Genomic DNA, 14,037 nt, shown 5'->3' with positions numbered 1-14,037 from the left:
ATTAACGGGAGGGAGAGTGACCGGTCTTTAATTAACGACAGACAAAAAGCTGGAGTAACTCAGCAGTTCAGGCAGCATCCCTGGAGTAAAGGAATAGGTGACGTTTCCGGTTGAGACCCTTCTTCAGATTTAATTTCGGAAGTCTTTATTTAGCTTGGTTTGGACGTAGCGGAAATTGGTTGGTTACTGGTTGAAGGGACAGAGTTACCAGGTGGTTTTAGAGAGCAGTTGGGGGGGGGGGGGGTCCTGCCACAGGGGTGTCCTGACCACAGGGTTCTGGGGGGACTCTGGGTCACAGCCACGCTCTGGCCCATGACCCTCTGCTGCGTAAAGCCACGAGCAAGAGTCGGGACAAGAAGGCATGCCGATTTGGTGGAGGCCCCCCAGGAAGGATGGCTGGCAGCTGACTCGGAAGCAAACGGAGGATGGAGAGGCCAGGAGGAATCGAGTGAAGGAAGGTGAGAATGTGTAGGAAGGAAGTGCAGATTTAGTTTAGTTTAGAGATACAGCGCGGAAACAGGCCCTTTCGGCCCAACGGGTCCGCGCCGACCAGCGATCCCCGCACACTAACACTATCCTACACCCACGAGGGACAAATATTTACATATCTTGTATCTTGTGGTATAAGAAAATAACTGCAGATGCTGGTACAAATCGAAGGTATTTATTCACAAAATGCTGGAGTAACTCAGCAGGTCAGGCAGCATCTCAGGAGAGAAGGAACGGGTGACGTTTCGGGTCGAGACCCTTCTTCAGACTGATGTCAGGGGGGCGGGACAAGCTGTGGTCATCACTTCCGAAGAGTCCACCAGGGACTATACTGGAAGTATCCTATACCCACTAGGGACAATTATTTAACACCATCTGACACCCACTAGGAACAATTTTTTACATTTACCCAGCCAATTAACCTGCAAACCTGCACGTCTTTGGAGTGCGGGAGGAAACCGAAGATCTCGGAGAAAACCCACGCAGGTCACGGGGAGAACGTGCAAACTCCGCACAGACAAGCACCCGTGGTCAGGATGGAACCCGGGTCTCCGGCGCTGCATTCGCTATAAAGCATAACCACATCAAAACAATAAGGATATAAAAGTAAAGATGGAAAGCTGAGTTACTGTTCTAGATAAAGATAGGCACAAAAAGCTGGAGTAACTCGGCGGGACAGGCGGCATCTCTGGAGAGAAGGAATGGGCGACGTTTCAGGTCGAGACTAGGGACACTGAAGAAGGGTCTCGACCCGAAACGTCACCCGTTCCTTCTCTCCAGAGATGCTGCCTGACCTGCTGAATTACTCCAGCATTTTGTGTCTATCTTTATCTAGAACAGTAACTCAGCTTTCCATCTTGACTTTTATATCCTTATTGTTTTGATATGGTTATGCTTTATTCTTAATTGTCAACTGTATGTTTGTGTTGTCATTTGTGAGCGGAGCACCAAGGCACATTACTTGTATATGCACATACTTGGCCAATAAACTTATTCATTCATTCATATTCTAGTCCTCTTGAAATGAATGCCAGCATTGCATTTGCCTTCCTCACTACCAACTCAGCAGCGGAATTAGGTTAGATTCCCACGGTTAATGGCTAATTATTTTGCCTTAAACAGTTTCCGTAGGTCAATGGTTAGTTCCTTGATTTTAGTTAAATCTCAGATACCAATAGTTATCTCACTTTAATCAATACCCCATCAAGTCTACTATGTTGTCAGGCTTCTGAACGGCCCTTCCATTAGCTAGGGTACTGTCCGATTCACCTCGACCCCATTGCGGACATTGGACTTTGTCTCTGGAACCGCTGCGCTACAATGCTGAGAACTATATTTGTGCACTCTACATCTTACCCTTTGCTCTACCTATTGGACTTGAGTTTGGCTTGGTTGTATTTGTGTACAGTGATACGTGTTCTGGAGTTACACTGGCCCCGTCAAACGTGGCTCAGCTCCCAGGTAGTTCCTGATTTCTCTTCCATTTCCTCCCTGCAGTTTGCCGGAAGTTCCAGATTTTGGGAGACCAAACAGTCGCTCACGTCATACAGGAACAGGAAGGTGAGTGGAAGTGGAGGGGTGTGTGTGTGTGTGCTCCTTTGTCAGACTGTAGACACACAGCACGCGGTAACAGGCCCTTCAGCCCACCGAGTCCGTGCCGACCAGCGACCCTGCCCTGTACACTATCACAGCCCTACACACACTAGGGACAATTTTACAATTTTACCGAAGCCAATTAACCTACAAACCTGCACGTATTTGGGAGTGTGGGAGGAAACCGGAGCACCCGGAGAAAACCCACGAGGTCACAGGGAGAATGTGCAAACTCCGTACAGACAGCAACCGCATTGAGGATTGAACCCAGGTCTCTGGTGCTGGGAGGCAGCAACTCCACCTATAGTACAAAGGGAATTTAATGAAAACTCTACTTTAAATGTCAAATGGGTCAGAAGGACACATTACTGGCAATAATTGGGGAGAAGGCAGGAGAATGGAGTTAGGAGGGAGAGATAGATCAGCCATGATTGAATGGCGGAGTAGACTTGATGGGCCGAATGGCCTAATTCTACTCCCGTCTCTTATGATAATGCTGAATACAAGATTGACCACGCCTCTCTCACCTGTACCTGTGCTGCACCTGTACCTGTCCCCTAGACCAAGCGCAAGCTCGGAGATCGTTTCGCTGAACACCTCCGCTGAGACCGTCTTAACTTACCTGATCTCCCGGTGGCTCAGCACTTCAACTCCCCCTCCCACTCCCAATCTGACCTTTCTGTCCTGGGCCTCCTCCATTGTCAGTGAGGCCCAGCGCAAATTAGAGGAACAGCACCTCATATTTCGCTTGGGTAGTTTAGAAACATAGAAACATAAAAAATAGGTGCAGGAGTAGGCCATTCGGCCCTTCGAGCCTGCACCGCCATTCAATATGATCATGGCTGATCATTCAGCTCAGTATCCCGTACCTGCCTTCTCTCCATACCCCCTGATCCCTTTAGCAAAAAGGGTCACATCTAACTCCCTCTTAAATATAGCCAATGAACTGGCCTCAACTACCTTCTGTGGCAGAGAATTCCACAGACTCACCACTCTCTGTGTGAAGAAATGTTTTCTCATCTCGGTCCTAAAAGACTTCCCCCTTATCCTTAAGCTGTGACCCCTTGTTCTGGACTCCCCCAACATCGGGAACAATCTTCCCGCATCTAGCCTCTCCAACCCCTTAAGAATTTTATATGTTTCTATAAGATCCCCCCTCAGTCTTCTAAATTCCAGCGAGTACAAGCCCAGTCTATCTAGTCTTTCCTCATATGTAAGTCCCGCCATCCCAGGGATCAATCTGGTGAACCTTCTCTGTACTCCCTCTAAGGCAAGAACGTCTTTCATCAGGTTGGGAGACCAAAACTGCACACAATACTCCAGGTGTGGTCTCACCAAGGCCCTGTACAACTGCAGCAGAACCTCCCTGCTCCTAAACTCAAATCCTCTTGCTATGAATGCCAACATACCATTCGCTTTCCTCACTGCCTGCTGCACCTGCATGCTTGCTTTCAATGACTGGTGCACCATGACACCCAGGTCACGTTGCATCTCCCCTTCTCCCAATCGGTCACCATTCAGGTAATACTCTGCTTTCCTGTTCTTGCCGCCAAAGTGGATAACCTCACATTTATCCACATTATACTGCATCTGCCATGCATTTGCCCACTCGCCTAATCTATCCAAGTCACTCTGCAGCCTCCTAGCATCCTCCTCGCAGCTAACACTGCCACCCAGCTTCGTGTCATCCGCAAACTTAGAGATGTTGCATTCAATTCCCTCGTCCAAATCATTAATATACACTGTAAATAACTGGGGTCCCAGCACTGAGCCTTGCGGTACCCCACTAGTCACTGCCTGCCATTCCGAAAAGGACCCGTTTATTCCTACTCTTTGCTTCCTGTCCGCCAACCAATTTTTTATCCACCTCAACACTGAACCCCCAATACCGTGTGCTTTAAGTTTGTACACCAATCTCCTATGTGGGACCTTGTCGAAGGCCTTCTGAAATTCCAGATATAACACATAACAGGTATAACAGGTATAACAGAGCTTTATTTGTCGTTCGGCACCGAAGTACCGAACGAAACTACATAGCAGTCATAGAAAAAAAAAAACACAAGACACATAACCCCAACACAAACGTCCATCACAGTGACTCCAAACACCCCCTCACTGTGATGGAGGCAACAAAACTTCCACTCTCTTCCCCACGCCCACGGACAGACAGCTCGTCCCCGACCGACCCGCACAGTCCCCGCACCGGGCGCTGAAACGTCCCGCGGCCGAACCGGGCGATGAAAGGCCCGCGACCAAGCCTTGCGCAGCTAAGTCCAGTGGCCGAGCCGCACCGGGCGATGTTAAGTCCCGTGGTCGAGCCGCACCGGGCGATGTTAAGTCCCGTGGTCGAGCCGCACCGGGCGATGTTAAGTCCCGTGGTCGGCTGGTTCTCCCTTATCCACTCTACTAGTTACTTCCTCGAAAAAATCTATAAGATTCGTCAGACATGATTTGCCTTTGGTAAATCCATGCTGACTTTGTCCGATGATTTCACCACTTTCCAAATGTAATGCTATCACATCTTTAATAACTGACTCTAGCATTTTCCCCACTACCGATGTTAGGCTAACTGGTCTATAATTCCCCGTTTTCTCTCTCCCTCCCTTTTTAAAAAGTGGGGTTACATTAGCTACCCTCCAGTCCTCAGGAACTACTCCAGAATCTAAAGAGTTTTGAAAAATTATCACTAATGCATCCACTATTTCTGAGGCTACTTCCTTAAGCACTCTGGGATGCAGCCTATCTGGCCCTGGGGATTTATCTGCCTTTAATCCATTTAATTTACCTAACACCACTTCCCGACTAACCTGGATTTCCCTCAGTTCCTCCATCTCCTTAGACCCCCGGTCCCCCGCTATTTCCGGCAGACGGTTTATGTCTTCCTTAGTGAAGACAGAACCAAAGTATTTGTTCAATTGGTCTGCCATCTCCTTGTTCCTTATGATCAATTCACCTGTTTCCGACTGCAAGGGACCTACATTTGCCTTAACTAATCTTTTTCTCTTGACATATCTATAAAAGCTTTTGCAATCTGTTTTTATGTTCCTTGCCAGTTTTCCCTCATAATCTATTTTCCCTTTCCTAATTAAGCCCTTTGTCCTCATCTGCTGGACTCTGAATTTCTCCCAGTCCTCTGGTATGCTACTTTTTCTGGCTAATCTGTATGCTTCATCTTTTGTTTTAATACTATCCTTGATTTCCCTTGTTAGCCACGGATGCACTACCTTTCCTGGTTTGTTCTTTTGCCAAACTGGGATGAACACTTGTTGTAGTTCATCCATGCGACCTTTAAATGCCTTCCATTGCATGTCCACCGTCAACCCTTTCAGCATCAATCGCCAGTCTATCTTGGACAATTCACGCCTCATACCCTCAAAGTTACCTTTCTTTAAGTTCAGAACACTTGTTTCTGTATCGACTTTGTCACTCTCCATCCTAATGAAGAACTCTACCATATTATGATCACTCTTGCCCAAGGGGCCTCGCACAACAAGACTGCTAACTAACCCTTCCTCATTACTCAATACCCAATCTAGAATGGCCTGTTCTCTCGTTGGTTCCTCGACATGTTGGTTTAGAAAACCATCTCTCAAACATTCCAAGAAATCCTCTTCCTCAGGACCCCTGCCAGTTTGGTTCACCCAATCTATATGTAGATTGAAGTCACCCATTATAACTGCTGTGCCTTTAGTGCATGCATTTCTAATTTCCTGCTTGATGCCATCCCCAACCTCCCTACTGCTGTTAGGTGGCCTGTACACAACTCCCACTAGCGTTTTCTGCCCCTTAGTGTTTCGTAGCTCTACCCATATCGATTCCACTTCCTCCAAGCTAATGTCCTTCCTTTCCACTGCTTTAATCTCCTCTCTAACCAGTAAAGCTACCCCACCTCCTTTTCCTTTCTGTCTATCCCGCCTGAATATAGAATATCCCTGGATGTTTACACCCCAGCGGTATGAACATTGACTTCTCTAACTTCAGATAGTCCCTGCTTTCCCCCTCTCTCCATCCCCTCCCCCTTCCCAGTTCTCCCACTAGTCTTCCCGTCTCCGACTACATTCTATCTTTGTCCCGCCCCCTCCCCTGACATCAGTCTGAAGAAGGGTCTCGACCCGAAACGTCACGCGTTCCTTCTCTCCAGAGATGCTGCCTGTCCCGCTGAGTTACTCCAGCATTGTGTGTCTACCTTACAATTTTACCAGCACCTGCAGTTTTATTTTCCTGCACCTGCCCCGTGTTACCTGGTGACCTGCGTCCAAAGATACTCGAGGAACAAGATAGACCACTCGACCGTAGTACGTCACGGCGACGTTTTAGTAGGCAGAAACTTGCAGAAACATATTAAAAGAAAAATAACAAAAATCTGTGAGTTGGTAGATGAGATATAGTCTGCATTTTAATGGTATCATCACACATACTGTCCCCCACAACACTGATTACACTGCGAGAGGCGGGTTTTGCTTACTAAAATGGCGGGCGTTGCGCTCCTTTGCGGACTACACTTCGGTACGGGCGATTTCGAAGGAGTGGTCCATCTTGCTCCTCTAGCATCTTTGCCTGTGTCCTTCCTCGTGCAGTTGAGGAGCACCTGGCTGCCAACAAGCTGAAGGCCCAGCAGGACCGGCAGAGCCTGGAGGTGGCACTGACACTGCAGGGAGAGGACGATGCACACGGCTGGACTCCCGCCACACGCAGGTGAGGTGTTTCACTCAAACCTTCAGGCACAGGCTACTGATTGTGGACGATCAGCCATGATCACAATGAATGGCGGTGCTGGCTCAAAGGGCCTCCACCTCCACCTATTTTCTATGTTTCATCAGTGATAGGAGCAGAATTAGGCCATTCGGCCCATCAAGTCTACTCTGCCTACTTCAACTCCCCCTCCCATTCCCAGTCTGACCTTTCTGTCATGGGCCTCCTCCAGTGCCACAGTGAGGCCCACCAGAAATTGGAGGAACAGCACCTCATATTTCGCCTGGGCAGCTTGCAGCCCAGCAGTATGAACATCGACTTCTCCAACTTTAGATAGTTCCTCTATCCCTCCCGTCCCCTCCTCCTTCCCAGATCTCCCTCTATCTTTCTGTCTCCACCTACATCCTTCCTTTGTCCTGCCCCCCTGACATCAGTCTGAAGAAGGGTCTCGACCCGAAACGTCACCCATTCCTTCTCTCCCGAGATGCTGCCTGACCTGCTGAGTTACTCCAGCATTTTGTGAATAAATCGATTTGTACCAGCATCTGCAGTTATTTTCTTAGTCTACTCTGCCATTCAATCACGGCTGATCTATCTCTCCCTCCCAACCCCATTCTCCTGCCTTCTCCCCGTAACCCCCTGACACCCACACTAATCAAGAATCTATCTATCTCCGCCTTAGAAAATACCCACTGACTTGTGGCCTCCACAGCCGTCAGTGGCAAAGAATCCCACAGATTCACCACCCTCTGACTAAAGAGATTCCTCCTCATCTCCTTCCTAAAGGAACGTCCTTTAATTCTGAGGCTGTGCCCTCTGGTCCTAGACTCTCCCACTAGTGGAAACATCCTCTCCACATCCACTCTGTCCGAGCCTTTCACTATTCTGTACGTTTCAATGAGGTCCCCCCTTCATTCTTCTAAACTCCATCAAACGCTGATCATGTGTTAACCCACTCATTCCTGGGATCATTCTTGTAAATCTCCTCTGGAACCTCTCCAGAGCCGGCACATCCTCCCTCAGACACCCAGGAGGGTCCCTTCACACAAACCAACCTCCCTTCCACTGACTCCGTCTGCAAAAGTGTAGAGAAGTGTGAAACTGTCTCTGAACCTGGAGGTGTGCGTTTTCATTGTTCACATTGTAGTTGAGTGCTAACTGTGGTAGGATGAAGGTGGTCTGAAGAAGGCAGAGTATTATCTGAATGGTGTCAAGTTGGGAAAAGGGAACGTACAACGAGATCTGGGTGTCCTAGTGCATCAGTCACTGAAAGGAAGCATGCAGGCAGTGAAGAAAGACAATGGAATGTTGGCCTTCATAACAAGAGGAGTTGAGTATAGGAGCAAAGAGGTCCTTCTACAGTTGTACAGGGCCCTAGTGAGACCGCACCTGGAGTACTGTGTGCAGTTTTGGTCTCCAAATTTGAGGAAGGATATTCTTGCTATTGAGGGCGTGCAGCGTAGGTTTACTAGGTTAATTCCCGGAATGGCGGGACTGTCATATGTTGAAAGAATGGAGCGACTAGGCTTGTATACACTGGAATTTAGAAGGATGAGAGGAGATCTTATCGAAACGTATAAGATTATTAAGGGGTTGGACACGTTAGAGGCAGGAAACATGTTCCCAATGTTGGGGGGAGTCCAGAACAAGGGGCCACAGTTTAAGAATAAGGGGTAGGCCATTTAGAACTGAGATGAGGACAATCTTTTTCAGTCAGAGATTTGTGAATCTGTGGAATTCTCTGCCTCAGAAGGCAGTGGAGGCCAATTCTCTGAATGCATTCAAGAGAGAGCTAGATAGAGCTCTTAAGGATAGCGGAGTCAGGGGGTATGGGGAGAAGGCAGGAACGGGGTACTGATTGAGAATGATCAGCCATGATCACATTGAATGGCGGTGCTGGCTCGAAGGGCCGAATGGCCTCCTCCTGCACCTATTGTCTATTGTCTAAGAGGGGTCTCGACCCGAAATGTCACCCATTCCTTCTCTCCAAGATGCTGCCTGACCTGCTGAGTTACTCCAGCATTTTCTGTGGTAGGACGGTTCAGTTGCCTGATAACAGCCGGGAAGAAACTGTCCCTGAATCTGGAGGTGTGCGTTTCCACACTTCTTTACCTCTTGCCCGATGGGAGAGGGGGGAAGAGGGAGTGGCCGGGGGTGAGACTGGTCCTTGATGATGCTGCTGGCCTTGCCGAGGCTGCGCGAGCTGTAGATGGAGTCGGTGGAACGGGGGTTTAGTGTGTGTGTGTGTGATGGTCTGGGCTGCGTCCAGCTGTGCTGCTGGTTTGCTGGTGACGGTGTTGCAAGTCCTTGTGTGGCTCCAACTTTGCACCTTGTCTCCCAGCAGCAAGGACATGGAAATGCCGTCTGGGCCTTCGGGGCGGACAGGGCGGCGGGCCGGGGAGAACGAGGAGCTGTCGAGGAGGAGAGAGAAAGGTAAACGCAACTCCAGGGCGATGCTCAACGACGCTGTGTTGTCACCTGTCCAGACACACGGTGACATTATTTACCAGAGGACATGGAAACGCAGAAAACAGGTGCAGGAGGAGGTCATTTGGCCCTTCGAGCCAGCGCCGCCATTCAATATGATCACATAGAAACAGAAAACAGGTGCAGGAGGAGGCCTTTCGGCCCTTCGAGCCAGCGCCGCCATTCATTGTGATCATGGCTGATCATCCACAATCAGCACCCCGTGCCTGATTTCTCTGCTACCCCGTTCCTGTTCCCTTCACACCGCGATCCGCCGGGCCCCTTGCGTCCGTCCGCTTGGCACACTCCAAAGACGTGCGGGTTTGTAGGTTAATTGGCTGGGCAAACGTAAAAATTGTCCCTAGTGTGTGTAGGATAGTGTTAGTATGCGGGGATCGCTGGGCGGCGCGGACACGGTGGGCCGAAGGGCCTGTTTCCGCGCTGTATCTCTAAATCTAAATCTAAATGAGGAAGATGCAATAAGGCTGCAGGGTGACTTGGACAGGTTGTGTGAGTGGGCGGATACATGGCAGATGCAGTTTAATGTAGATAAGTGTGAGGTTATTCACTTTGGAAGTAAGAATAGAAAGGCAGATTATTATCTGAATGGTGTCAAGTTAGGAGGAGGGGGAGTTCAACGAGATCTGGGTGTCCTAGTGCATCAGTCAATGAAAGGAACCATGCAGGTACAGCAGGCAGTGAAGAAAGCCAATGGAATGTTGGCCTTCATAACAAGAGGAGTTGAGTATAGGAGCAAAGAGGTCCTTCTACAGTTGTACCGGGCCCTGGTGAGACCGCACCTGGAGTACTGTGTGCAGTTTTGGTCTCCAAATTTGAGGAAGGATATTCTTGCTATGGAGGGCGTGCAGCGTAGGTTCACTAGGTTAATTCCCGGAATGGCGGGACTGTCGTATGTTGAAAGGCTGGAGCGATTGGGCTTGTATACACTGGAATTTAGAAGGATGAGGGGGGATCTTATTGAAATATATAAGATAATTAGGGGATTGGACACATTAGAGGCAGGAAACATGTTCCCAATGTTGGGGGAGTCCAGAACAAAGGGCCACAGTTTAAGAATAAGGGGTAGGCCATTTAGAACGGAGATGAGGAAGAACTTTTTCAGTCAGAGAGTGGTGAAGGTGTGGAATTCTCTGCCTCAGAAGGCAGTGGAGGCCAGTTCGTTGGATGCTTTCAAGAGAGAGCTGGATAGAGCTCTTAAGGATAGCGGAGTGAGGGGGTATGGGGAGAAGGCAGGAACGGGGTACTGATTGAGAGTGATCAGCCATGATCGCATTGAATGGCGGTGCTGGCTCGAAGGGCTGAATGGCCTACTCCTGCACCTATTGTCTATTGTCTATTGTCTAAATTGGTCCCGAGATCCCGAGGCAAGGCCACACCTCTGCTCAGTCCGCCCGGACCTACCTGATCTCCATTCCATTCTCCGACCCCATTCCCACACTGACCTTTCCGCCTCGGGTCTCCCCCGTTCTCAAGAGTGAGGCCCAACGCAAAATTGGAGGAACGACAATACTCCAAATGCGGCCCAATAACGCTGCATGGTGACTTCCTGGCTCTTGGTCGCGATGCCCCAACCGATGAAGGCAAGCGTAACGTAACGCAACGCCTCCTTCACTGCTCTCCCTCACTTTCAGGGACCTGTGGACTTGGACTCCAAGATCCCTCTGAACAGCAACGCTGTTAAAGGTCTCACAAAATGCTGGAGTAACTCAGCAGGAGGGCGTGCAGCGTAGGTTCACTAGGTTAATTCCCGGAATGGCGGGACTGTCGTATGTTGAAAGGCTGGAGCGATTGGGCTTGTATACACTGGAATTTAGAAGGATGAGGGGGGATCTTATTGAAACATATAAGATAATTAGGGGATTGGACACATTAGAGGCAGGAAACATGTTCCCAATGTTGGGGGAGTCCAGAACAAGGGGCCACGGTGTAAGAATAAGGGGTAGGCCATTTAGAACGGAGATGAGGAAGAACTTTTTCAGTCAGAGAGTGGTGAAGGTGTGGAATTCTCTGCCTCAGAAGGCAGTGGAGGCCGGTCTGTTGGATGCTTTCAAGAGAGAGCTGGATAGAGCTCTTAAGGATAGCGGAGTGAGGGGGTATGGGGAGAAGGCAGGAACGGGGTACTGATTGAGAGTGATCAGCCATGATCGCATTGAATGGCGGTGCTGGCTCGAAGGGCTGAATGGCCTCCTCCTGCACCTATTGTCTATTGTCTATAGCAGGTCAGGCAGCATCTAGGAGAGAGGGAATGGGTGACGTTTCGGGTCGAGACCCTTCTTCAGTCTCGACCCGAAACGTCACCCATTCCTTCTCTCCCGAGATGCTGCCTGACCCGCTGAGTTACTCCAGCATTTTGTGAATAAATACCTTCGATTTGTATCAGCATCTGCAGTTATTTTCCTACACTGTTAAAGGTCTTGTTGTGGGAGCCATCTGTGGGAATGGCCAATTGTGGTTATTCTCTGTGGCCTGATCTCCACACATACTGAGTTCTGCTAAAGGCTGATAGTGACCTCAGGATTTCCCCTTCTGCCTTAATCACTCACCTGTTCTTTCTTCATTTCCCTCCTCCCCCTCCCCCTCCTCCCCCCCTCTCCCTCCTTTCCCCCTCCCTCCTTTCCCCCTCCCTCTCTCCCCCCTCCCTCTCTCCCCCTCCCTCTCTCCCCCCTCCCTCTCTCCCCCTCCCTCTCTCCCCCTCCCTCTCTCCCCCTCCCTCTCTCCCCTCTCCCTCTCTCCCTCCCCTCCCTCTCTCCCCCTTCCCTCTCTCCCCCTTCCCTCTCTCCCCTTCCCTCTCTCCCCCCTCCCTCTCTTCCCCCTCCCTCTCTCCCCCTCCCTCTCTCCCTCCCCTCCCTCTCTCCCCCCTCCCTCTCTCCCCCTCCCTCTCTCCCCCTCCCTCTCTCCCCCTCCCTCCCCCTCCCTCTCTCCCCCCTCCCTCTCTCTCCCCCCTCCCTCTCTCCCCCCTCCCTCTCTCCCCCTCCCTCCCCCTCCCTCTCTCCCCCCTCCCTCTCTCCCCCCTCCCTCCCTCCCCCTCCCTCTCTCCCCCCTCCCTCCCTCCCCCCTCCCTCTCTCTCCCTTCCCTCTCTCCTCCCTCCATCCCTCCCTCCCTCTGCAGCCTCCATGTGGTGCGATCAGCCGCGATCTCGCCACCCGTTTGTTGCGATGGTCTTGGATGAGGGGGCTTCCACCTGCGACGGGGAGAGCGAGGGTCCCGGCGATGTCCCGCACACGGAGGGAGAGCGGCCGGCGGTCCCCGGTCAGCGCTCGGCCCCGGGACCACCGCGGTACCAGACCCCCTCCGGCGGGCTGGGGCCCCGTGACCCACGCCAGGACCGTGGCGAGGGGGCGCGGTCCGACCTCTGGCTCCGGGGGCCCCCCAGCGCCGGCAGTTCCCGGGACGGCGGTCCGGGAGGGAGGGAGCGCCGCTCCGATCGCAACGCCGCCTCGGACTCAGAGTCGCGGCCGAGGAGCCGCCGGCCGAGGAGGGGCGGCCCCGACCGCGGCAGGGACGGGCGGCGGGCGATGTCGGAGCTGGGATGCCGGCCCCGCCCACCTCTGCGCGCTGACGACCGGCCTCCCCGGCGCCCGGAGACGGAGACCGCCGGGCGGGACCGGAGCGGCACCGGCCCACGCCGCCCCCCCGTGGAGGGAGGAGGGAGAGGCGGAGACAACCTCCAGCGGGAGGGGCCACGGACGGATCGGCGGGACCATGGGAACGGCCCTCGCCCATTGGCTACGGAAGAGAAGAACGCCCAACGCTCATTGGCTGAGCACAAGCATCCCCAACACCAATTGGGCGCCAATGGGAAGCATGGCCGTCACCCATTGGCCGTTGAGAGAAACGCCCATCACCCATTGGCTACGGAAGAGAAGAACGCCCATCGCTCATTGGCCGAGGAGAGAAACGCCCATCACCCATTGGCTACAGAAGAGAAGAACACCCATCGCTCATTGGCCGAGCAGAGAAACGTCACTCACCCAATGGTTGATCAGAGAAACATCCCTCACTGGCTGAGCAGAGAAACTTCCATCACCCATTGGCCGATCAGAGAAACTTCCATCACCCATTGGTCGATCAGAGAAACTTTCATCACCCATTGGCCGATCAGAGAAACGTCCATCACCCATTGGCCGATCAGAGAAACGTCCACCGCCCATTGGCTACGGAAGAGAAGAATGCCCATCGCTCATTGGTTGACCAGAAGCATCCCCATCACCGATTGGCTGCCAATGGGAAGCATGGCCATCACCCATTGGCCGATCAGAGAAACGTCCACCACCCATTGGCTAATGGGATGCAAATCCGTTGGCCATTGGCTGCTGACCAGAAGCGAGTCCATTGGCCGCAGGCGGTGGGCCAGAACCAAGCACGCCGCCCGTTGCCTGGCAACCCAGGGGCAGCGTGGGCCCCGGCAGCAGCCGGCCGCGGCCCCCCTCTGCTGGCCCATGGCAGTGGCCCCCCGGCCCGGAGCAAGGCCCGGGGCAAGCAGGTCCACTTCCAGCTCTCCCCCACGGCCCCCGGACAAGTCCCATTGGCCCCCGTTCAAGTCCCATTGGCCCCCGGACAAGTCCCATTGGCCCACCGGCCACCAACCCAACGGCCAGTTGACCCAAGGGCCGAGCAGTCCGGATGGCCAAGGCGCGTCCGCTTGCCATTGGCCATGGACGAGCACCCGGCCCCATTGGCCGAGCCACCGCACGCCGTCCAATACGGGCCGGGCAGCAAGGAGACGGAGGCCATCATCCACTATGCGGCGGTCAAGTGGACTGAGGGGGCGTCCC

General features: G+C 52.3%; 1 protein-coding gene across 1 annotated transcript in view; it reads left to right on the top strand.

The window, feature by feature from the left end:
- The first annotated feature begins 301 nt into the window (after positions 1–301).
- LOC144609279 (uncharacterized) overlaps positions 302–14,037 on the top strand; it is a 43,775-nt gene continuing 30,039 nt past the window's right edge. The window contains exons 1-5 of the mRNA XM_078427708.1: positions 302–458; positions 1,987–2,049; positions 6,660–6,777; positions 9,119–9,207; positions 12,371–14,032. Of these exons, the coding sequence (XP_078283834.1) occupies positions 362–458; positions 1,987–2,049; positions 6,660–6,777; positions 9,119–9,207; positions 12,371–14,032 (2,029 nt within the window). The 5' untranslated portion in view covers positions 302–361. The remainder of the gene's footprint in view (positions 459–1,986; positions 2,050–6,659; positions 6,778–9,118; positions 9,208–12,370; positions 14,033–14,037) is intronic.

This window comes from Rhinoraja longicauda, chromosome 34 (assembly GCF_053455715.1).
Source record: "Rhinoraja longicauda isolate Sanriku21f chromosome 34, sRhiLon1.1, whole genome shotgun sequence".
Lineage (NCBI taxonomy): Eukaryota > Metazoa > Chordata > Chondrichthyes > Rajiformes > Arhynchobatidae > Rhinoraja > Rhinoraja longicauda.
The sequence above is the reverse complement of the archived record's forward strand: the minus strand, read 5'-3'. Positions and strand labels throughout refer to the sequence as shown.